Source organism: Triticum dicoccoides, chromosome 4B, assembly GCF_002162155.2.
Source record: "Triticum dicoccoides isolate Atlit2015 ecotype Zavitan chromosome 4B, WEW_v2.0, whole genome shotgun sequence".
NCBI classification, from domain to species: domain Eukaryota; kingdom Viridiplantae; phylum Streptophyta; class Magnoliopsida; order Poales; family Poaceae; genus Triticum; species Triticum dicoccoides.
In genome coordinates, this window is record NC_041387.1 from 681,716,799 (window position 1) to 681,741,799 (window position 25,001).

The following is a 25,001-nucleotide window of genomic DNA, read 5'->3' on the forward strand; positions in this document are numbered from 1 at the left end:
CCTTGTAGACCGAAAGTGTTAATGACGTAATGCGGTTGATGTAGTCGTACTCTTCATGATCCAATCGCGGTCCAATTTGATCTAGTGCTGAACAAAAGACATCTCCGAGATTAGCACACGTTCAGTTCGATGGCGTCCTCTCCTTCTTGATCTAGCAAGAGAAACAGAGGAGGTAGATGAGATCAGAACCGGCCAGGCAGTATGGTGGTGGTGGCAGAAGTGGAATTCTGGCAGGGCTTCTCCAAGCATGTATCGGAGGAACATGTGAGGAGTTGGGAGAGGCAATGTGCAAGGGTGAAGGGGTGGCTGCCCCCATGTGCCTCCCCTTTCTATATATAGGCTAGGGGGCAGGGGAGGGCGTCCAAAACCCTCCTAGGGCCGGCCACATGGGAGAAATCACTTTAAACTTGGAGATAAACAATATGTGCCTTGGGGAATGGTGCGGCCAGCCTATGTGGGATATAGCCCCACCCCTCGGTCCATATGGGCCCTTCCCGAGTAGTTGGGCCCCATGGTGGAACTCCTGGAACCTTCTAGAACCTTCCTGGTACAATACCGAAAAAACCGAACTTTTTCAGGAACCCAAAATATGACTTCCCATATATAAATCTTTACCTCCGAACCATTCAAGAGCTCCTCGTGATATCCCAGATCCCATCTCGGACTCCGAACAACCTTCGGACTTTTCGCTATTAATATCTGATTACTACCCTAGCACTATCGAACATGCAGACATGACCAAGACTCCTCTCCGGTCAATAGCCAATAGCGGGACCTGGATGCCCATATTGGTTCCTACATATTCAACGAAGATCCTTATCAGTTGAACCACGATGTCAAGGATTCAGTTAATCCCATATGCAATTCCCTTTGTCCAGTGATATGTTACTTCCCTAGATTCGATCGTTGGTATCTCCATACCTAGTTCAATCTCGTTACTGGCAAGTCTCCTTACTCGTATCGTAATACAGGATCCCGTGACTAAGCTCATTAGGCACATGAAGCTTCTTGTGAGATGTTGTATTACCGAGAGGGCCCAGAGATATCTCTCCGTCACTCAGAGTAACAAATCCCAGTCTTGATCCATGCAACCCCACAGACACCTTCAGAGATACCGGTAGACTACCTTTTTGATCACCCAGATATGAAGTGACGTTTGATAACACACAAAGTATTCCCCCGGCCGATGTCTGGGAGTGGCATGATCTCATGGTCTAAGGAACTGATACTTGACATGAAGAAAACTATAGCAAATAACTAAATGATCTGATGCTATGCTTATGGTTTGGTCTATCCATCACATCATTCTCCTAATGATGTGATCCCATTATCAAGTGGCAACTCATGTCTATGATTAGGAAACCTTAACCATCTTTGACGATCAACGAGCTAGTCTAGTAGAGACTTACTAGGGACATGGTGTAGTTTATGTTTTCACACAAGTATTCAAGTTTCTGGTCAATACAATTCTAGCATGAATAATAAACATTTATCATGAACAGGAAATATGATAATAACTAATTTATTATTGCCTCTAGGGCATATTATCAAATGGCATCTTCATTGGTAGCAACGTGCTCAGAGTCATCACCCGATGAGAGCACCACCCCAACTCCGACGTTCCAAGGAGAAGATAAAAGCCATAGGACACCTTGCTACGGCGCCCCAGATCGTATTTGCCCATCTATAGAACCCCGGCCTCCACCATCTATATAAGAGGAGGCTAGAGGGCTCTCATCACCATCTGCTCTCGGATAGAAACTTTCAGTAGAAATCTCATACACCACTATAACCCCACGCAAGAGGTATCTCTTCACTATGAATATCAAGAACAAGTAGGATGTAGGGTCTTAATCTCCGGAGGTCGAAACCTGGGTAAAACCCTCATGTGCCATCTGATTGGTGGCTTCCAACTGCGCTTGGACCCCTAACGAGGGATCTGGCAGTTTTCTACACCATCATACTCCAATATAGTCGTCTACATAGAACTCAACTCATTGAAGGCATATTTGTACTTATCAATTGTAACATTATCTTGGTACAATCTCATAGAAGAAGTAGAGCGAATGTCCTATTGTGAGCTCGAGCACATGATTAGAGATGAACAATAAATCCGAATTAGTAAAAAAATCTGACTTTTTTTGCAAGAAACATTGATGTTTTCCCTACATGCATGAAAAAAAATTCACAATGGAATCACATTTGTGGAGATCTGGGCAATAAAAACAAAATTGATACTCCAAAATGCTTCATAAACACTCTCTTTGGAGCATCCATTTATTTTTTGCCCACACCTTCACAAATGTGATTTCATCATGAAAATTTGCATGTCTATAGAAAAAACATCAATATTTCCTGCTAGAAAAAAAATCAGATTTTTTCAAATATTTTTTCATATTTTACTATTCATCCGAGATCATGCGAGCTTAAGCTCACATACTCCACGTCCCAAGTAGAGTTGTTACACTCGGGCCCTTGAAATGATAGGTAAAAGGTATAAAAATGGTCCATGGTGGGCTAGGAGAGGGAGAAATTTTGTAGCCTTTGGTGTACCAATCTCTCTCATTCCTCCACCATGATGGGTTTTGGCCGCTTCCGCCACTTCTAGACTTGGGCCTCTTTACTTCTTGCCTTGTTGACTTTGTCCTTCATATTCCCTTTCACTTCATCTTTTTACTTGCTTTTCTCCATTGACTTCATGACGATTATTAGTTTAGAATTTTGTTGACGTTTTTTAATCTTGGCAATTTTTCCACATAGAATGGGGTGTGACTCAAGAAAGAATTAGTTATAGTTATGAAAAATATAATTAAATGAAGTAAATAACAAGAAAGTAAAATTAATTCACAATATTACCTTAGAGAACTTAATGTTACCTCCTCGAGAATGGTATCAGAAAAAAAAAACTTACTTGCTCCAATACATATAGATTGGTATCCAACTGTTGGGGTCCCCAAGTGCAAAGGTTTTTAGCGGTGGACTGTTATTCTCTCAGTTGAGAAGCCAAAGTACCAACCCATAGAGATAACACTCTCCGTCAAGAAGCACAACAATAAATTAACACTTAATTGTCAATCTCACTAGCTTTGTTAATTGTAAGAAATACTTCCTCCGTTCGGAATTACTCGTCCAAGAAATGAATGTATCTAAATGTATTTTAGTTGTAGATACATTCATTTTTATGACAAGTAATTCCGAACAGAGGGAGTAATAGATATAGAATTTGGTATAACGTATTTTGAATTTTTGAAATAAATAATGAGTGCAAATAAAAATGCATATATAAAATTGATTTGGAGATTTTCATTATAAGGGAATTGGACCGGGTTCGTAGGTTCACTAATTGTATTTCACATTAAGCGGAGACACATAAAATTATGACATAGGTCGAGATCATGTTATATAAGCATGCAGTACATTTGTGGGTTTTAACAGTATGAATACGCACTCATGCATGGACACGGTCCTAAAGAATCTAGTAACTTTATTTATATGTGTTGAGATGTAGATACTATATGTGTATTTTTTGTACAACAAGCCCTCTTCCTTCCATGTATAGTTGAGGACGTGGCTATCCTTTGTATTTATATATACGTGCATATTACACCTGATCAATATATCGTGAGTTGCATAATTCTCTACATGGTATCAACCTTAGTCCGATCCCTCCTACCCTAAGCGCGTCGCCGTTGCCTCCCAGCCGCCGCCGCTTCCCAGCCTACGCCCGCGTCGCCGAGTCCTCACCGCCGCCATAGCTTCTCCCCCGCGCCGCTGGCTTCCTGCCGCCGCTCGCCCACTCGCGATCTTCTCCCAGGCCGCCGCTAGCCACCAGCCCCCTCGCCGCTAGCCCCCGCGCCGGCCATCCACCAGAAACCCTAAACACACCCCGGCCGCACCTAACCCTAGCCGCTGCCATGTCGGGTTCCCACCTCTCCGACCGGTCCGCCGCCTGCACTCCTCCCATAGTGAAGCCGCCGAACCCCTTTGACTCCTCCGCCGGCTCCTCCGCCTCCACCCTTCCCGATCCCGCCTACATTCGCGATGTTCCCATCGAACGTCGTGTCCCGGTGATCCTCTCCCACAAAGAGGCAAATTTTTATGCTTAGAAGACATACTTCAATCTCCTCTTTCGTGAGTATAATCTGCAGGACCACATCGACGACACCGCCAACCTCTTCGTCCTGAACCGCGACGCCGACTGGCTGGCGATCGATGCCACCATCATCCGGTGGCTCTTCCTCACCGTGTCCAAGGACATCTTCCACACCGTCGTTCGCGACAAGGACGATGCATGCACGGTGTGGAACAAGATCATCGGTCTCTTCACCGACAACAAGCTCCAACAGGTCGTCTTCCTGCAACAGGAGTTATTCAGGTGTCATCAAAATGACTCCTCCATCGACGACTACTGCATGCGCCTCAAGACCCTCTCCGACGAGCTCAATGACGTCGGCTTCAAGGTGGGCGACGAGTTGCTCCTCTCCAACCTCACCACCGGCCTCAATGAGGATCTTGGCAACGCTGCCTCCAACCTCACCCTCATGGCGAACCCTACCTACGAGCGGGCGGTGGCCTATCTTCGTCTCGAGGAATGCCGGTTAAAGCATCTTCGCTCCCGTGCCGTTCACACCGCCTTCGCCGCCGGCTACTCCCGCGGTGGCCCTCTACCCTCGGGTGCGTCCCCCGGCTTTCCAGCGCCGTTCCAGGCGCCCCGGCCACCGGCTCTTCCAGCGCAGCACGGCGCCTACGGCGCCCCGTACCAGCAGCGGCCTCTGGCCCCTGCCGCTCCTGCGGCTCCTCCCCAACACTTGCCGCAGCAGCGCCAGAGGCGCCATGGCCGCGGCAAAGGCCAGCAGCAGCCACAACAGCCGCGCGCCGGGCCCATTCAGCAGCAGCCGACGCCGCCTTGGGAGGGTGGCCACTGTCGGGTTTCATAGTAATTTCAAAATTTTTCCTACGCACACGCAAGATCATGTGATGCATAGCAACGAGGGGAGAGTGTTGTCTACGTACCCAACGCAGACCGACTGCGGAAGCGATGACACGACGTAGAGGAAGTAGTCGTACGTCTTCACGATCCAACCGATCAAGCACCGAAACTACGGCACCTCCGAGTTCGAGCACACGTTCAGCTCGATGATGATCCCCGGACTCCGATCCAGCAAAGTGTCGGGGAAGAGTTCCGTCAGCACGACGGCGTGGTGACGATCTTGATGAACTACAGCAGCAGGGCTTTGCCTAAACTCCGCTACAGTATTATTGAGGAATATGGTGGCAGGGGGCACCGCACACGACTAAGGGATCGATCACGTGGATCAACTTGTGTCAACTTGTGTGTTTAGAGGTGCCCCTGCCTCCGTATATAAAGGAGCCAAGGGGGGAGGGTGCGCCGGCCAAGAGGGAGAGGCGCAGGAGGATTCCTACTCCTACCGGGAGTAGGACTCCCCCCCAATCCTATTCCAACTAGGATTCCCAAGGGGGAAAGAGGGAGAGGGGTGGCCGGCCACCTCTCCTAGTCCTAATAGGACTAGGGGAAGGGGGGAGGCGCGCAGCCCCTTTGGGCTGCCCCTTTCTCCTTTCCACTAAGGCCCATGATGGCCCATATGGTTCCCGGGGGGTTCCGGTAACCTCCCGGTAACCCGGTAAAATCCCGATTTCAACCGGAACACTTCCGATGTCCAAACATAGACTTCCAATATATCAATCTTTATGTCTCGACCATTTTGAGACTCCTCGTCATGTCCGTGATCACATCCGGGACTCCGAACAACCTTCGGTACATCAAAATGCATAAACTCATAATATAACTGTCATCGTAACCTTAAGCGTGCGGACCCTACGGGTTCGAGAACAATGTAGACATGACCGAGACACGTCTCTGGTCAATAACCAATAGCGGGACCTGGATGCCCATATTGGCTCCTACATATTCTACGAAGATCTTTATCGGTCAGACCGCATAACAACATACGTTGTTCCCTTTGTCATCGGTACGTTACTTGCCCGAGATTCGATCGTCGGTATCCAATACCTAGTTCAATCTCGTTACCGGCAAGTCTCTTTACTCGTTCCGTAATACATCATCTCACAACTAACATATTAGTTGTAATGCTTGCAAGGCTTATGTGATGTGTATTACCGAGAGGGCCCAGAGATACCTCTCCGACAATCGGAGTGACAAATCCTAATCTCGAAATACGCCAACCCAACATCGACCATTGGAGACACCTGTAGTACTCCTTTATAATCACCCAGTTACGTTGTGACGTTTGGTAGTACCCAAAGTGTTCCTCCGGTAAACGGGAGTTGCATAATCTCATAGTCATAGGAACATGTATAAGTCATGAAGAAAGCAATAGCAACATACTAAACGATCGGGTGCTAAGCTAATGGAATGGGTCATGTCAATCAGATCATTCTACTAATGATGTGACCTCGTTAATCAAATAACAATTCATTGTTCATGGTTAGGAAACATAACCATCTTTGATTAACGAGCTAGTCAAGTAGAGGCATACTAGTGACACTTAGTTTGTCTATGTATTCACACATGTATTATGTTTCCGGTAAATACAATTCTAGCATGAATAATAAACATTTATCATGATTATAAGGAAATAAATAATAACTTTATTATTGCCTCTAGGGCATATTTCCTTCAGTCTCCCACTTGCACTAGAGTCAATAATCTAGATTACACTGTAATGATTCTAACACCCATGGAGCCTTGGTGCTGATCATGTTTTGCTCGTGGAAGAGGCTTAGTCAACGGGCCTGCTACATTCAGATCCGTATGTATCTTGCAAATCTCTATGTCTCCCACCTGGACTAGATCCCGGATGGAGTTGAAGCGTCTCTTGATGTGTTTGGTCCTTTTGTGAAATCTGGATTCCTTTGCTAAGGCAATTGCACCAGTATTGTCACAAAAGATTTTCATTGGACCCGATGCACTAGGTATGACACCTAGATCGGATATGAACTCCTTCATCCAGACTCCTTCATTTGCTGCTTCCGAAGCAGCTATGTATTCCGCTTCACATGTAGATCCCGCTACAACGCTTTGTTTAGAACTGCACCAACTGACAGCTCCACCGTTTAATGTAAACACGTATCCGGTTTGCGATTTAGAATCGTCCGGATCAGTGTCAAAGCTTGCATCAACGTAACCTTTTACGGTGAGCTCTTTGTCACCTCCATATACGAGAAACATATCCTTAGTCCTTTTCAGGTATTTCAGGATGTTCTTGACCGCTGTCCAGTGATCCACTCCTGGATTACTTTGGTACCTCCCTTCTAAACTTATAGCAAGGCACACATCAGGTCTGGTACACAGCATTGCATACATGATAGAGCCTATGGCAGATGCATAGGGAACATCTTTCATATTCTCTCTATCTTCTGCAGTGGTCGGGCATTGAGTCTTACTCAATTTCACACCTTGTAACACAGGCAAGAACCCTTTCTTCGCTTGATCCATTTTGAATTTCTTCAAAATTTTGTCAAGGTATGTGCTTTGTGAAAGTCCAATTAAGCGTCTTGATCTATCTCTATAGATCTTAATGCCTAATATGTAAGCAGCTTCACCGAGGTCTTTCATTGAAAAAACTTTTATTCAAGTATCCCTTTATGCTATCCAGAAATTCTATATCATTTCCAATCAGTAATATGTCATCCACATATAATATCAGAAATGCTACTGAGCTCCCACTCACTTTCTTGTAAATACAGGCTTCTCCGAAAGTCTGTATAAAACCAAATGCTTTGATCACACTATCAAAACGTTTATTCCAACTCCGAGAGGCTTGCACCAGTCCATAAATGGATCGCTGGAGCTTGCACACTTTGTTAGCTCCCTTTGGATCGACAAAACCTTCTGGTTGCATCATATACAACTCTTCTTCCAGAAATCCATTCAGGAATGCAGTTTTGACATCCATCTGCCAAATTTCATAATCATAAAATGCGGCAATCGCTAACATGATTCGGACGGACTTAAGCATCGCTACTGGTGAGAAGGTCTCATCGTAGTCAATCCCTTGAACTTGTCGAAAACCTTTTGCGACAAGTCGAGCTTTGTAGACAGTAACATTACCATCAGCGTCAGTCTTCTTCTTAAAGATCCATTTATTCTCAATTGCTTGCCGATCATCGGGCAAGTCAACCAAAGTCCATACTTTGTTCTCATACATGGATCCCATCTCAGATTTCATGGCTTCAAGCCATTTTTCGGAATCTGGGCTCACCATCGCTTCTTCATAGTTCGTAGGTTCATCATGATCTAGTAGCATGACTTCCAGAACAGGATTTCCGTACCACTCTGGCGCGGATCTTACTCTGTTTGATCTACGTGGTTCAGTAGTATTTTGATCTGAAGTTTCATGATCATTATCATTGGCTTCCTCACTAACCGGTGTAGGTGTCACTGAAATAGTTTTCTGTGATGAACTACTCTCCAGTAAGGGAGCAGGTACAGTTACCTCGTCAAGTTCTACTTTCCTCCCACTCACTTCTTTCGAGAGAAACTCCTTCTCTAGAAATGATCCATTCTTAGCAACGAATGTTTTGCCTTCGGATCTGTGATAGAAGGTGTACCCAACAGTTTCCTTTGGGTATCCTATGAATACACATTTCTCCGATTTGGGTTCGAGCTTATCAGGTTGAAGCTTTTTCACATAAGCATCGCAGCCCCAAACTTTAAGAAACGACAACTTTGGTTTCTTGCCAAACCATAGTTCATAAGGCGTCGTCTCAACGGATTTTGATGGTGCCCTATTTAACGTGAATGCGGCCGTCTCTAAAGCATAACCCCAAAATGATAGCGGTAAATCTGTAAGAGACATCATAGATCGCACCATATCTAGTAAAGTACGATTACGACGTTCGAACACACCATTGCGCTGTGGTGTTCCGGGTGGCGTGAGTTGTGAAACTATTCCACAGTTTTTCAAATGTACACCAAACTCGTAACTCAAATATTCTCCTCCACGATCAGATCGTAGAAACTTTATTTTCTTGTTACGATGATGTTCAACTTCACTCTGAAATTCTTTGAACTTTTCAAATGTTTCAGACTTATGCTTCATTAAGTAGATATATCCATATCTGCTCAAATCATCTGTGAAGGTGAGAAAATAATGATATCCGCCACGAGCCTCAATATTCATCGGACCACATACATCGGTATGTATGATTTCCAACAAATCTGTTGCTCTCTCCATAGTACCGGAGAACGGTGTTTTAGTCATCTTGCCCATGAGGCACGGTTCGCAAGTACCAAGTGATTCATAATCAAGTGGTTCCAAAAGTCCATTAGTATGGAGCTTCTTCATGCGTTTTACACCGATATGACCTAAACGACAGTGCCACAAATAAGTTGCACTTTCATTATCAACTCTGCATCTTTTGGTTTCAACATTATGAATATGTGTATTACTACTATCGAGATTCAGTAAGAATAGACCACTCTTCAAGGGTGCATGACCATAAAAGATATTACTCATATAAATAGAACAACCATTATTCTCTGATTTAAATGAATAACCGTCTCGCATTAAACAAGATCCAGATATAATGTTCATGCTCAACGCTGGCACCAAATAACAATTATTTAGGTCTAATATTAATCCCGAAGGTAGATGTAGAGGTAGCGTGCCGACCGCGATCACATCGACTTTGGAACCGTTTCCCACGCGCATCGTCACCTCGTCCTTTGCCAGTGCCCGCTTATTCTGTAGTCCCTGTTTCGAGTTGCAAATATTAGCAACAGAACCAGTATCAAATACCCAGGTGCTACTGCGAGCTCTAGTAAGGTACACATCAATAACATGTATATCATATATACCTTTGTTCACCTTGCCATCCTTCTTATCCGCCAAATACTTGGGGCAGTTCCGCTTCCAGTGACCAGTCTGCTTGCAGTAGAAGCACTCAGTTTCAGGCTTAGGTCCAGACTTGGGTTTCTTATCTTGAGCAGCAACTTGCTTGCTGTTCTTCTTGAAGTTCCCTTTCTTCTTTCCTTTGCCCTTTTTCTTGAAACTAGTGGTTTTGTTAACCATCAACACTTGATGCTCCTTTTTGATTTCTACCTCCGCAGCTTTCAGCATTGCGAAGAGCTCGGGAATAGTCTTGTTCATTCCTTGCATATTATAGTTCATCACGAAGCTCTTGTAGCTTGGTGGCAGTGATTGGAGAATTCTGTCGATGACGCAATAATCCGGAAGATTAACTCCCAATTGAATCAAGTGATTATTATACCCAGACATTTTGAGTATATGCTCACTGACAGAATTGTTCTCCTCCATCTTGCAGCTATAGAACTTATTGGAGACTTCATATCTCTCAATCCGGGCATTTGCTTGAAATATTAAATTCAACTCCTGGAACATCTCATATGCTCCATGACGTTCAAAACGTCGTTGAAGTCCCGATTCTAAGCCGTAAAGCATGGCACACTGAACTATTGAGTAGTCATCAGCTTTGCTCTGCCAGACGTTCATAACATCTGGCGTTGCTCCAGCAGCAGGCCTGGCACCCAGCGGTGCTTCCAGGACGTAATTCTTCTGTGCATCAATGAGGATAATCCTCAAGTTACGGACCCAGTCCGTGTAATTGCTACCATCATCTTTCAACTTTGCTTTCTCAAGGAACGCATTAAAATTTAACGGAACAACAGCACGAGCCATCTATCTACAATCAACATAAACAAGCAAGATACTATCAGGGACTAAGTTCATGATAAATTTTTTAAGTTCAATTAATCATATTACTAAAGAACTCCCACTTAGATAGACATCCCTCTAATCGTCTAAGTGATCACGTGATCCAAATCAACTAAACCATAACCGATCATCACGTGAAATGGAGTAGTTTTCAATGGTGAACATCGTTATGTTGATCATATCTACTATATGATTCACGCTCGACCTTTCGGTCTCCGTGTTCCGAGGCCATATCTGCATATGCTAGGCTCGTCAAGTTTAACCTGAGTATTCTGCGTGTGCAAAACTGGCTTGCACCCGTTGTAGATGGACGTAGAGCTTATCACACCCGATCATCACGTGGTGTCTGGGCACGACGAACTTTGGCAACGGTGCATACTCAGGGAGAACACTTCTTGATAATTTAGTGAGAGATCATCTTATAATGCTACCGTCAATCAAAGCAAGATAAGATGCATAAAAGGATAAACATCACATGCAATCAATATAAGTGATATGATATGGCCATCATCATCTTGTGCTTGTGATCTCCATCTCCGAAGCACCGTCATGATCACCATCGTCACCGGCGCGACACCTTGATCTCCATCGTAGCATCGTTGTCGTCTCGCCAATCTTATGCTTCCACGACTATCACTACCGTAGTAATAAAGTAAAGCATTACATCGCGATTGTATTGCATACAATAAAGCGACAACCATATGGCTCCTGCCAGTTGCCGATAACTCGGTTACAAAACATGATCATCTCATACAATAAAATTCAGCATCATGCTTTGACCATATCACATCACAACATGCCCTGCAAAAACAAGTTAGACGTCCTCTACTTTGTTGTTGCATGTTTTACGTGGCTGCTACGGGCTTAAGTAAGAACCAATCTCACCTACGCATCAAAACCACAACGATAGTTTGTCAAATAGACTCCGTTTTAACCTTCTCAAGGACCGGGCGTAGCCATACTTGGTTCAACTAAAGTTGGAGAGACAGTCGCCCGCAAGCCATCTATGTGCAAAGCACGTCGAGGGAACCGGTCTCGCGTAAGCGTACGCGTAAGGTTGGTCTGGGTCGTCTCGTCCAACAATACCGCCGAACCAAAATATGACATGCTGGTAGGCAGTATGACTTGTATCGTCCACAACTCACTTGTGTTCTACTCGTGCATATAACATCAACATCAATAACCAGGCTCGGATGCCACTGTTGGGTTTCGTAGTAATTTCAAAAAATTTCCTACGCGCACACAGGATCATGTGATGCATAGCAACGAGAGGAGAGTGTTGTCTACGTACCCAACGTAGACCGACTGCGGAAGCGATGACACGACGTAGAGGAAGTAGTCGTACGTCTTCACGATCCAACCGATCAAGCACCGAAACTACGGCACCTCCGAGTTCGAGCACACGTTCAGCTCGATGACAATCCCCGGACTCCGATCCAGCAAAGTGTCGGGGAAGAGTTTCGTCAGCACGACGGCGTGGTGACGATCTTGATGAACTACAGCAGCAGGGCTTCGCCTAAACTCCGCTACAGTATTATCGAGGAATATGGTGGCAGGGGGCACCGCACACGGCTAAGGAATCGATCACGTGGATCAACTTGTGTCAACTTGTGTGTTTAGAGGTGCCCCTGCCTCCGTATATAAAGGAGCCAAGGGGGGAGGAGGCGCCGGCCAGGAGGAGGTGGCGCAGGAGGAGTCCTACTCCTACCGGGAGTAGGACTCCCCCCCAATCCTATTCCAACTAGGATTCCCAAGGGGGAAAGAGGGAGAGGGGTGGCCGGCCACCTCTCCTAGTCCTACTAGGACTAGGGGAAGGGGGGAGGCGCGCAGCCCCCTTGGGCTGCCCCTTTCTCCTTTCCACTAAGGCCCATGATGGCCCATATGGCTCCCGGGGGGTTCCGGTAAAATCCCGATTTCACCCGGACGTAATTCTTCTGTGCAGCAATGAGGATAATCCTCAAGTTACGGACCCAGTCCGTGTAATTGCTACCATCATCTTTCAACTTTGCTTTCTCAAGGAACGCATTAAAATTTAACGGAACAACAGCACGAGCCATCTATCTACAATCAACATAAACAAGCAAGATACTATCAGGGACTAAGTTCATGATAAATTTTAAGTTCAATTAATCATATTATTAAAGAACTCCCACTTAGATAGACATCCCTCTAATCCTCTAAGTGATCACGTGATCCAAATCAACTAAACCATGTCCGATCATCACGTGAGATGGAGTAGTTTCATCGGTGAACATCATTATGTTGATCATATCTACTATATGATTCACGCTCGACCTTTCGGTCTCCGTGTTCCGAGGCCATATTTGCATATGCTAGGCTCGTCAAGTTTAACCTGAGTATTCTGCGTGCGCAACTGTTTTGCACCCGTTGTATTTGAACGTAGAGCCTATCACACCCGATCATCACGTGGTGTCTCAGCACGAAGAACTTTTGCAACGGTGCATACTCAGGGAGAACACTTCTTGATAATTTAGTGAGAGATCATCTTATAATGCTACCGTCAATCAAAGCAAGATAAGATGCATAAAAAGATAAACATCACATGCAATCAATATAAGTGATATGATATGGCCATCATTATCTTGTGCTTGTGATCTCCATCTCCGAAGCACCGTCATGATCACCATCGTCACCGGCGCGACACCTTGATCTCCATCGTAGCATCGTTGTCGTCTCGCCAATCTTATGCTTCCACGACTATCACTACCGTTTAGTAATAAAGTAAAGCATTACATCATGATTGCATTGCATACAATAAAGCGACAACCATATGGCTCCTGCCAGTTGCCGATAACTTGGTTACAAAACATGATCATCTCATACAATAAAATTCAGCATCATGCCTTGACCATATCACATCACAACATGCCCTGCAAAAACAAGTTAGACGTCCTCTACTTTGTTGTTGCATGTTTTACGTGGCTGCTACGGGCTTAAGTAAGAACCAATCTCACCTACGCATCAAAACCACAACGATAGTTTGTCAAATAGACTCCGTTTTAACCTTCGCAAGGACCGGGCGTAGCCATACTTGGTTCAACTAAAGTTGGAGAGGCAGTCGCCCGCAAGCCATCTCTGTGCAAAGCACGTCGAGGGAACCGGTCTCGCGTAAGCGTACGCGTAAGGTTGGTCCGGGTCGTCTCGTCCAACAATACCGCCGAACCAAAATATGACATGCTGGTAGGCAGTATGACTTGTATCGTCCACAACTTACTTGTGTTCTACTCGTGCATATAACATCAACATCAATAACCTAGGCTCGGATGCCACTGTCGGGTTTCGTAGTAATTTCAAAAAATTTCCTACGCACACGCAAGATCATGTGATGCATAGCAACGAGGGGAGAGTGTTGTCTACGTACCCAACGCAGACCGACTGCGGAAGCGATGACACGACGTAGAGGAAGTAGTCGTACGTCTTCACGATCCAACCGATCAAGCACCGAAACTACGGCACCTCCGAGTTCGAGCACACGTTCAGCTCGATGACGATCCCCGGACTCCGATCCAGCAAAGTGTCGGGGAAGAGTTCCGTCAGCACGACGGCATGGTGACGATCTTGATGAACTACAGCAGCAGGGCTTCGCCTAAACTCCGCTACAATATTATTGAGGAATATGGTGGCAGGGGGCACCGCACACGGCTAAGGGATCGATCACGTGGATCAACTTGTGTCAACTTGTGTGTTTAGAGGTGCCCCTGCCTCCGTATATAAAGGAGCCAAGGGGGGAGGGTGCGCCGGCCAAGAGGGAGAGGCGCAGGAGGAGTCCTACTCCTACCGGGAGTAGGACTCCCCCCCAATCCTATTCCAACTAGGATTCCCAAGGGGGAAAGAGGGAGAGGGGTGGCCGGCCACCTCTCCTAGTCCTAATAGGACTAGGGGAAGGGGGGAGGCGCGCAGCCCCTTTGGGCTGCCCCTTTCTCCTTTCCACTAAGGCCCATGATGGCCCATATGGTTCCCGGGGGGTTCCGGTAACCTCCCGGTAACCCGGTAAAATCCCGATTTCACCCGGAACACTTCCGATGTCCAAACATAGACTTCCAATATATCAATCTTTATGTCTCGACCATTTCGAGACTCCTCGTCATGTCCGTGATCACATCCGGGACTCCGAACAACCTTCGGTACATCAAAATGCATAAACTCATAATATAACTGTCATCGTAACCTTAAGCGTGCGGACCCTACGGGTTCGAGAACAATGTAGACATGACCGAGACACGTCTCTGGTCAATAACCAATAGCGGGACCTGGATGCCCATATTGGCTCCTACATATTCTACGAAGATCTTTATCGGTCAGACCGCATAACAACATACGTTGTTCCCTTTGTCATCGGTACGTTACTTGCCCGAGATTCGATCGTCGGTATCCAATACCTAGTTCAATCTCGTTACCGGCAAGTCTCTTTACTCGTTCCGTAATACATCATCTCACAACTAACATATTAGTTGTAATGCTTGCAAGGCTTATGTGATGTGTATTACCGAGAGGGCCCAGAGATACCTCTCCGACAATCGGAGTGACAAATCCTAATCTCGAAATACGCCAACCCAACATCGACCATTGGAGACACCTGTAGTACTCCTTTATAATCACCCAGTTACGTTGTGACGTTTGGTAGTACCCAAAGTGTTCCTCCGGTAAACGGGAGTTGCATAATCTCATAGTCATAGGAACATGTATAAGTCATGAAGAAAGCAATAGCAACATACTAAACGATCGGGTGCTAAGCTAATGGAATGGGTCATGTCAATCAGATCATTCTACTAATGATGTGACCTCGTTAATCAAATAACAATTCATAGTTCATGGTTAGGGAACATAACCATCTTTGATTAACGAGCTAGTCAAGTAGAGGCATACTAGTGACACTTAGTTTGTCTATGTATTCACACATGTATTATGTTTCCGGTAAATACAATTCTAGCATGAATAATAAACATTTATCATGATTATAAGGAAATAAATAATAACTTTATTATTGCCTCTAGGGCATATTTCCTTCAGCCACAACCCCTGGACCGGGTTTGTGCACGCATACACTATGCCCGTGCCCCGCCCCCCCGCTCCAAGCCTCCTCGGGCCCGGTCCCTCCGGTCATCAGGCCTTCTTCGCTGGTCAGCAATCCGGTCCGGTCGCTCCACCACCCTACTACACTCCTGCTCCAGTTGGCTATTGCAGGCCACCTGCTAGCACTGGCGTGACCGGCTACTCGGGCTACCCCGCGCCGGTATCTTATGATCCGGCCCTGCTTGCTGCACTTCATCAACAGCCTCCGACCGGGGCTTATACCGGCGGTGGCGATTGGTTTATGATCACTGGTGCATCTTCGCACATGGCCGCTTACCCGGGTAACCTCTCTTTCGCGTCTCCTATTCACACTTCCTCTCGTATCATTGTCGGTAATGGTGCTGGTCTTCCTGTCACTCATATTGGTTCCACAAGTTTTCCCTCCAACTCTAGACCACTTTATCTCAATAATGTTCTCGTGTCTCCTGAGCTTATTCAGAATTTAGTTTGTGTTTGTAAGCTTTCTCGTGATAACTCTGTAACCGTGGAATTTGACGAAGTTGGTTTTTCTGTTAAGGACGCCCTCACCCAGATGGTTCTTCACCGCTGTGACAGTCCCGGCGATACATACTCCGTCCAGCATCCATCATCTTCACATGCTGGACCAGTTGCACTCTCCGCCGGCGTTGATCTTTGGCACGTTCGTCTCGGTCACCTAGCTCCACCGCTCTTCGTCAAATTATTCGGGATTTTTCTTTTACATGTAATAAAACGGATGCGCATTCTTGTCACGCATGCCGTCTGGGCAAACATGTTCTCCTTCCCTTTAGTGCTTCATCCACAGTTGCGTCATTGCCTTTTGAGTTAATCCATAGTGATGTCTGGACCTCTCCTGTTGCTAGTAACACTGGTTTCTCATATTATCTTGTTATTTTGGATGACTATTCTCACTTTGTGTGGACCTTTCCATTACATAAGAAGTCTGAAGTTGCTGCCACCCTTACGTCCTTCTACTCTTACATGTCTAGGCAAATTGGTCGTCCCATTCTAGCTTTGCAAACAGACAACGGGAAAGAATTCGACAACACCACCATCCGCAATCTTCTCTCCAGACATGGCACTATTTTTCGTCTTACCTGTCCATACACTTCACAGCAGAACGATCGGGCGGAACGCATTCTTCGCACTCTTAACGATTGCGTCCGTACCCTCCTCTTCCACGCATACATGCCACCTCGCTTCTGGCCCGACGCTCTCGCTACTGCCACCCTCTTCATTAACCTTCGTCCCTGTCGCACCCGGTGGAACTTTACACCTCACCACCTCCTCTTCGGGCCTCCTCCTTCATACGACGGTCTTCGTATTTTCGGTTGTCTTTGTTATCCTAGTATTGCCGCCACCTCTCCTCATAAACTTGTCCCACGTTCCCTTCCGTGTGTCTTCCTCGGTTACCCGGCTAACACCAAGGGCTATAGATGCTATGATCTGGTTTCCCACCGTGTCATCACATCCCGCCATGTTTATTTCGACGAGTTGTGTTTTCCCTTTAAACAGGAACATCAGGCGGCTTCTTCATCGACGCCCGGCCCCTCTTTGGCCGACCCTATCCGCCCTGGCTTCGCCCCACGGCGTAGGGCGCCCCCTGGACGCGCGGCACTCCAGCTCTTGCCCGCTGCTTCGCCAGGCTCACCGGCCTCCGAGCCGGCCTCCACATTGGCCTCCGAGCCGGTCACCGCGCCGGCCTTTCCGGCTGCTTCATCGCCAGGACCCACGCTGGCCTCCGAGCCGACCTCTCCGGCTACTTCATCGCCAGGCTCCGCGCCGGCCTCTGGGCCAACCTCTCCGGCCTCGTCGGCCTCTCCGGCCTCGCCGGCTTCTGCCCTGGCCTCTTCGCAGCCGGGCGTGTCGCCGGCCTCTTCGCAGCCGGATGTGTCGCCGGCTTCTTCACCGCCGGACTTGGCGCCAGCACCGGTGGCTGCTGTTGTGCCACCACCCGCTGGCCCTGTCACTCGGTCGCGCCTGGGTGTCCATCGGCCGAGCACTCGCTACCCTCCGGATGAGTACACCTGCGTGGCTTCGACGTCTTCCTCGTCACCGTCACCCCTGCCAACCTCCGCCCGTTCCGCGCTTCGTGACCCCATGTGGTTCGCCGCGATGAAGGAGGAATTTGACGCATTGCAACGCAGTCACACTTGGCAGCTCGTTCCCCGTCCTCCCCGGGCCAACATCATCACCGGGAAGTGGGTGTTCAAGCACAAGTTCCATCCGGATGGTACTCTTGACCGACACAAGGCCCGTTGGGTCGTTCGGGGTTTTCGTCAACGAGCAGGTGTTAACTTCACCGACACTTTCGCCCCGGTTGTCAAACCCGGGACAATTCGACTGTCCTTCAGCTAGCGGTCTCTCGCTCCTGGCCTGTGCACCAGATGGATGTTTCGAATGCTTTTCTTCATGGTCATCTTGAGGAACAGGTGTTCTGTCAGCAGCCGACTAGGTTCGTTGATGAGTCTTCTCCGGATCATGTGTGCTTGCTCTCTCGGTCTTTGTACGGGCTCAAGCAAGCTCCTCGCGCGTGGTACCAGCGCATCGCAACATTTCTCACTCAGCTTGGCTTCCGCTCCACTCGCTCCGATGCTTCACTATTTGTCTACCACCAGGGTGATGCTACTGCTTTTCTGCTACTCTATGTCGACGACATCATCTTGACAGCATGCTCGACTGCCCTTCTTCGACAGCTCACGGATCATCTTCGTGCTGAGTTTGCCATTAAGGACTTAGGTCCTCTGCACTATTTCCTCGGGATCGAGGTTATTCGTCGAGCAGATGGCTTCTTTCTTCATCAGCGGAAGTATGCTCATGAGCTTCTGGACCGCGCCGGGATGCTTAATTGCAAACCGGCTGCCACACCTGTCGATACGAAGGCCAAGCTCTCTGCCACAGACGGTTCTCCTGCTTCAGATGCTCCGTTCTACAGGTCGATTGTTGGTGCTCTTCAGTACCTCACTCTTACTCGTCCGGAGCTCCAGTACGCTGTACAACAGGTGTGCCTTCATATGCATGCTCCTCGTGATGCTCACTGGACCGCAGTGAAGCGCATTCTGCGCTATATCCGTGGTACCTTGGATCTTGGATTGTCACTTCAGGCTTCTTCGTCTATGGATCTGACGGCTTATTCTGACGCCGATTGGGCCGGCTGCCCTGACACGCGCCGCTCGACCTCTGGTTATTGCGTCTACCTTGGACCATCACTCATCTCCGGGTCGTCCAAGCGGCAGCCCGTTGTCTCCCGCTCCAGTGTTGAAGCATAAGTTCAGGGTGATGCATAAGTTGTACTCCCTCCGTTCCTAAATACTTGTCTTTCTAGGCATTTCAACAAGTGACTACATAAGGAGCAAAATGAGTGAATCTACACTCTAAAATATGTCTACATACATCCGTATGTAGTAGTCATTTGAAATGTCTAGAAAGACAAATATTTAGGAACGGAGGGAGTAATTTCCAGGTTTCACACACAAGGTGCAATTTTCACGTACCTGGGAAACGAATGCCTTTGGAATTCTTAAAAAATCCTTCAAATCTGATGAGGTCATAGATGAAGTTTTGCATCTTTGGTCCAAAGTTTTTGATAAAAAGTAGCTGGAGGGTTTCCGTGTTCCAGTGACAACGAATGTTAAACAACAACCCAAAGCAAAGGAGGTTTTTAATCCACGCTTGGTGACGACAACCCAACTATTCAAGCAAGAATTGATCCTATAGCCGCCTGCAAGTTGACTTGTGGACACATTCCTTTTGTAAGTCATCACATTATTGCCCTTGAAATGCTAAAGAATAATTGGTCTAAAGGTATAAACAAGGGGAGAATTGATAAACTTTTCGCCACTGTTATTATACTCCGTGCATGGACGGCTTGCTTTTGTATTCAAAGAAGCTCGTGTAGTCTTCGCGGGGTGCCGGAGTCATCTCGTCGACTGGTCGCAGCTAGGATTCCTCTAATCTAAGGAATAATAATTCCGTAAACATATCAGTGGCTCTTTTTGTACTCCAGTCTGTTGGTTGCATTGCGTTTTATCTGAAGTTTTTTTTCTCGTCTCATGTAATGTTAGGATAGGCTTAGCTCTACGATGATGGGTTTTTGCCCCATGGTTCATGTCTTGATTGTAGGCATGAGCAGTGGGTTTACTGTGCCGTTCCTCCGAACACACTACTCTCTCTTTCATGTCACCTGTTTTTTGGTTACTGGAACTTCATATTTTCGTTATGCAAATTAATGGAAAGGGGTCCATGTAGAAGAATCGATTTATTCCTTCCCCTCCCGTGACCGAGGGCGATACTTTGTTCTCTCTACGCTCTGTCAGTGAGCACGTGGACTCTCCTCCCCTCTGCATGCTACTCTGGCGACCAGCGACAAAGGAGGGGCGTTCCGCTACCTCTCCGTTGTGGTGGATGGCCGCACTTCATTTTTGAGTTGGTCTTTTGGGCTTTGATCCTCTCCTTGAGTTTGTCTGTCAAGAACGAAACTCCGGCATAGAGTCCTACTGTCTCCTTGAGACGGTGATGTTGGTGTTATCGTCGTGCATGCAAGAACATGAGATGTGGTGTCAAACACTTCATAGAGGCATCAATGTTGGGTAAAAACATTTTGTGTCCGGTAAAAACCCGGCCAGTTGGCCGTTTGCTCGTAGGTACGACAGATAACCTTCATAAATCTAATCATGTGGGTTTTGCATTGACTTTGAACGAACGTGCCTAGCTTGTTTAATAAGCGGGGACTATGCTGCACACCGTGCCGGGAGCTTGACCAAGCTATATAGCTAGCAGCCTAGCACTGAAAGCCTTGGTTAATTACACCTTAACAATGGTGCTTACGGTTCTCCTCCTCGTGCTCCTGGCCGGCCTCGCCGGCTCGAGCCCTCCGCCGGAGCCTGTGGTCTGTGCCCGCGGGATGGCCGACTGCACTGTCTCCAACGCGTTCGGCTCCTTCCTGGACCGCACCATCTGCCGCGCGGCCAACGCCACCTTCCCGCGCACCGAGAAGGAGCTAGTCGCGGCCGTGGCAGCCGCGGCGGCGGCCAAGCGCAAGGTGAAGGTGGCCACCAAGCACTCCCACAGCTTCCCCAAGCTGGCCTGCCCCGGCGGCCGCGATGGCACCATCATAAGCACTGAGCGGCTCAACCGGGTGGCAAGCGTCGACGTCGCCAAGGGGCTTATGACGGTGGAAAGCGGCATGGTGCTCCGGGACCTCATCCAGGCGGCCGCCGCGAAAGGGCTCGCGCTGCCGCACTCGCCGTACTGGTCGGGGCTCACCATCGGGGGCCTGCTGGCCACGGGCGCGCACGGCAGTTCGCTCAAGGGCAAGGGCGGCGCCGTGCACGAGTACGTGGTCGGGATGAGGATCGTCACGCCGGCGCCGGCCAGCCAAGGGTTCGCGGTGGTACGGGAGCTCTGCGCCGACCATCCCGACCTCGACGCCGCCAAGGTCTCCCTCGGCGTCCTTGGCGTCGTTTCCCAGGTGCGTGAATATTGCAACTTGTGTGCATAACTAAACCGGTTGCACTTTTCGGAAAGTGGTATTTTTACAATGATGAAACCTGGAAATTACAAGTTATGCATAATAATCGGGATAAATAGTAGTAGTACATATAACAACCTGGTTGCACTTTTTAAACAGTTTTGCTAGAACTCATCTAGATGAGATATAATTTGGTCTCATTCACCTTTTATAGCCATTGGATGTGATGCTATAAGATGCGTGTGTGCTGACGTGAGTTGTATCTGTTGTTGTTTTCAAAATGAATGAGACCAAATTATATCTCATCTAGATGAGTTCTAGGTACTCCCCTTTTTAAATAGAGTAGTTCCACATTCTTAGAAAAAAAGTGCAACTTTAGCATTACAAAAAGGTTCACATCAACCGAGTTGCACATTTGAATATATTTAATAAAATATAACTAGAAAAAAAAATCAATAATAGTTGGAAATATTGTTGGAGGATTCTTCAATGGAACTAAGCAACACAAATATGTGTAACTCCAGTGTATCAAAAAAGTGGAAACGTGAAGCAAAAAAAAAAACAAGAGCAAAGAAGAACATGCAATAACAATTAATTTTTTGATAAGAATGGAGCTTTAATGTTCTCTAAGTGTGCAAATTAATCCTATATTTTTAAATAATTGCAACCCACTACCTATTATTATTCTAGCACATCATCAGGCACATGTAAGGCCTCCACCGTCAGTGGCGGAGCCAGGATTTCCGATATGGGTATGCATGGTAAAAAAAAATTGCTTCACGACATTGTAAGAAATAGAAAAGTTCATAATAATAATAATAGAACATGTTAGATAGTGATGGCGGCATACTGGCATGGTGGGCAGTCTCACAAATTCAAATATTCATAATTCAGAAATTTATATGCATGAGATTCACCTTGTTTTCTCTGTACTGCTTCACAAGTTTTCTAGCAAGCGAATGCAGACCACACCCAAAATTACTGGCTGCTACAATAGGTCAATCAAAAAAATTTAGGGAGTGAAAATAATCATCTCTTCTTAACTAACAAATGGAAGAGATCAAGATGAACACTCACTGACTCGAAAAAAACAATCACAAGAATCGGTGCCCGATATGTGTACACTGGTGCTGCCGCCGCGGCCGCCGTTCCTCAATTGGAGGCGAAGCAGCGAACATGCGCGAGGAGATCGATCTGCTAGATCCAAGATGGCAGATCGGCAACGATGCCGATGGCGGATGCGGGCATGCAGCGCAACAATGTGCGTCACAGGCGGCGGAGGAGGCGCAGCGCAGCGCAACGGCGGTTGAATAGAACGATCGAAGCGACACGTTCCAGGTCGAGCTGTCTCCTCGGCTTTTTCAATCGGCCAGCCGCATCATTGCCTCAATGATAAGGCCCAGTAGCGCTAACTAGCAACGTAGCAACCCAATCTTGGCCCAAGTGGCGCTCGAATTGTTCTCTTCTTCGTTTCTCTTCTCTATACTTACAAAAAGATTGCCATATGTGATATGAAGGCATATAGGAGCTTATATACTGAATTTCTTCTGCAAAAAAGATTGGGTATGCATTGCATACCCTTGCATTAGCCTAGCTCCGCCCCTGTCCACCGTCAATTTTCCAACACATGCAAAGACTTAACATCATCAAGCACATGCAAGTCCTCCACATCATCAATATTTATTTTTATTTTGTTAAGTACCAAATTATTTTCACTATCTATTGCTATAAATTCTGCAGAAACGCGTGGGGCATTATCTAGTAATAATAACAAGAAAAATAAAAAGTATTAAAAAGCAAGAAATAAAATAGAAATATAAAAGGTGAAAAAGCCACATCATCTTTTTTGATAGGAACAGCTTATATATAAACGCCCTACCCTAGGTAGTTGCTCAAAAACAAGAAAACTGAAAAGGCAACATGAAGAAAAATGCATTGTAACATGGAGATCAGATAGTCCTCACGTCCCTAAGAATTAACTATTTCTTAGGCGACTGGGAATTAGCAAATCCATTTTTTTGAGAGATATGAGCGATTATACTATTTTTTGCCAAAAGGATCAGATCTAGTATTATAAAATTTCATCGGAAGTACAGAGCATTTCAAACGTAATAAAATTACATCGAGATTTCGAGACCACCGAACAACCAGTACTGCCGCCTAAACGAGCTGCCGACGTGCCGAACGAATGGAGGGGGCATGATCTCATTGGAGAGTAGGTAGATCGATGTCGTGGATCTAGCTCCTAGTGTTTCACGTGAGGGAGGAAGGAGGAAAAGAAGGTTTCCCTATTAGCCTGCTCTCAGGGTCCAACTCATCTCAGCATGAGTTATTAGGAGTTGATGCGCCTAAAGGCCCAAGGTTAATTCTTGCAGTACTACTAAAGAAATTAGAAGTCCAATAAGTAGTTATGCTAATTTATGGAGTCTATGTAACAAATTAATTAATCGATCATTTCTTCTAGAGTTTTCTTAACAATGCATATATTCAGGTTACACTGGCATTGCAGCCGATGTTCAAGCGGTCGGTGACATTTGTGACACGTGATGACTCAGACATGGCAGAAAAGGCGGCAAGGTGGGGCGACCTCCACGAATTCGGCGATATGGCGTGGCTACCACAGCTCCACAAGGTCATTTACCGCGAGGATGACCGTGTGGCCATCAAGACGGTGGGCGACGGCCTCAATGACCACCTAGGATTCCGCTCCAACCCGACAGCCCCGCTGATCAGTAGCAGAGTCACCATGGAGCTTCTCGAGAAGAACATCAATGCCGTCGCCCGGTGCAAGGCGGCAAATGCGACGGTATCGTTGTTTGAGACGGCAGCATATGGCTTCACAAACAATGGTAGCTTGTTCATTGGGTACCCAGTGGTGGGGTTCCAACACAAGATCCAAGCGTCTGGCGCATGTATTGGTAGCCAAGAAGACGCGCTCCTCACCTCATGCGCATGGGACCCACGCATCCAGGGGACCTTCTTCTACACCAATGCATATAGCATCGCGCTCTCGAAGGTGCCAGCATTCGTTGCCGACATGCAAGAGCTCCGTGACCGTTGTCCGCTATCCTTCTGTGGAATCGACACCAGTGGCGGTATGCTCATCCGCTACGTCAAGGCATCCTCTGCCTACCTCGGCAAGCCAGAGGACTCGATCGACTTTGATATAGCCTACTACCGGAGTTACACCAAGGGCGAGCCCAACCCGCACTATGAGGTGCTCGACGAGCTCCAGCAGATGGCGCTGCGCAAGTACAACGCCATCCCGCACTGGGGAAAGAACCGCAACTTTGCCTTTGAAGGCGCAATGGCCAAGCACCCCAAGGCGGGCAAGTTCCTGGAGGTGAAGCGTAGGTATGACCCTGATGGGATCTTCTCCAGTGAGTGGAGCGACCAAGTTCTCGGCATCAATGGGAGCCCTGCCATCTTCGAGAAGCGTTGCGCCATTGAGGGGCTTTGCATCTGCTCAGACGACTCACACTGTGCACCGGAGGAGGGCTACTACTGCCTCCCAGGGAAGGTGTACACGGACGCGAGGGTCTGCTCATTCCAACCCGCTTTCTGATGTGTTTAGAAGGATACTTTCGTGAATATGATGTTTTCCCTTTCCTGGTTCATTGTGCCCGTGGTGACAGAAATAAACCATGTCCAATGTGAAGTTGTTTCTTCACCGGGATGGCTGTTGGTTGGTTCGATACAATAGTGTTTTCCATTTCAATCCATATTTTGTTTTTAACTCT

At 47.1% G+C, this 25,001-nt stretch overlaps 1 protein-coding gene across 1 annotated transcript; it reads left to right on the top strand.

Moving 5' to 3' along the window:
* The first annotated feature begins 20,607 nt into the window (after positions 1-20,607).
* Positions 20,608-25,001, top strand: LOC119294351 (L-gulonolactone oxidase 2-like). The gene is made up of 2 exons (XM_037572554.1): positions 20,608-21,261; positions 23,753-25,001. Exons 1-2 carry the CDS (start codon positions 20,608-20,610, stop codon positions 24,824-24,826), a joined length of 1,728 nt encoding a protein of 575 aa, XP_037428451.1. The 3' UTR covers positions 24,827-25,001.

Excerpts from the sequence above, each read along its gene's own strand:
- LOC119294351 (XM_037572554.1), top strand. The coding sequence starts at position 20,608 with ATGGTGCTTACGGTTCTCCTCCTCGTGCTCCTGGCCGGCCTCGCCGGC. Across the intron at positions 21,262-23,752 it reads TCCTTGGCGTCGTTTCCCAG|GTTACACTGGCATTGCAGCC; the intron begins GTGCGTGAATAT and ends GCATATATTCAG.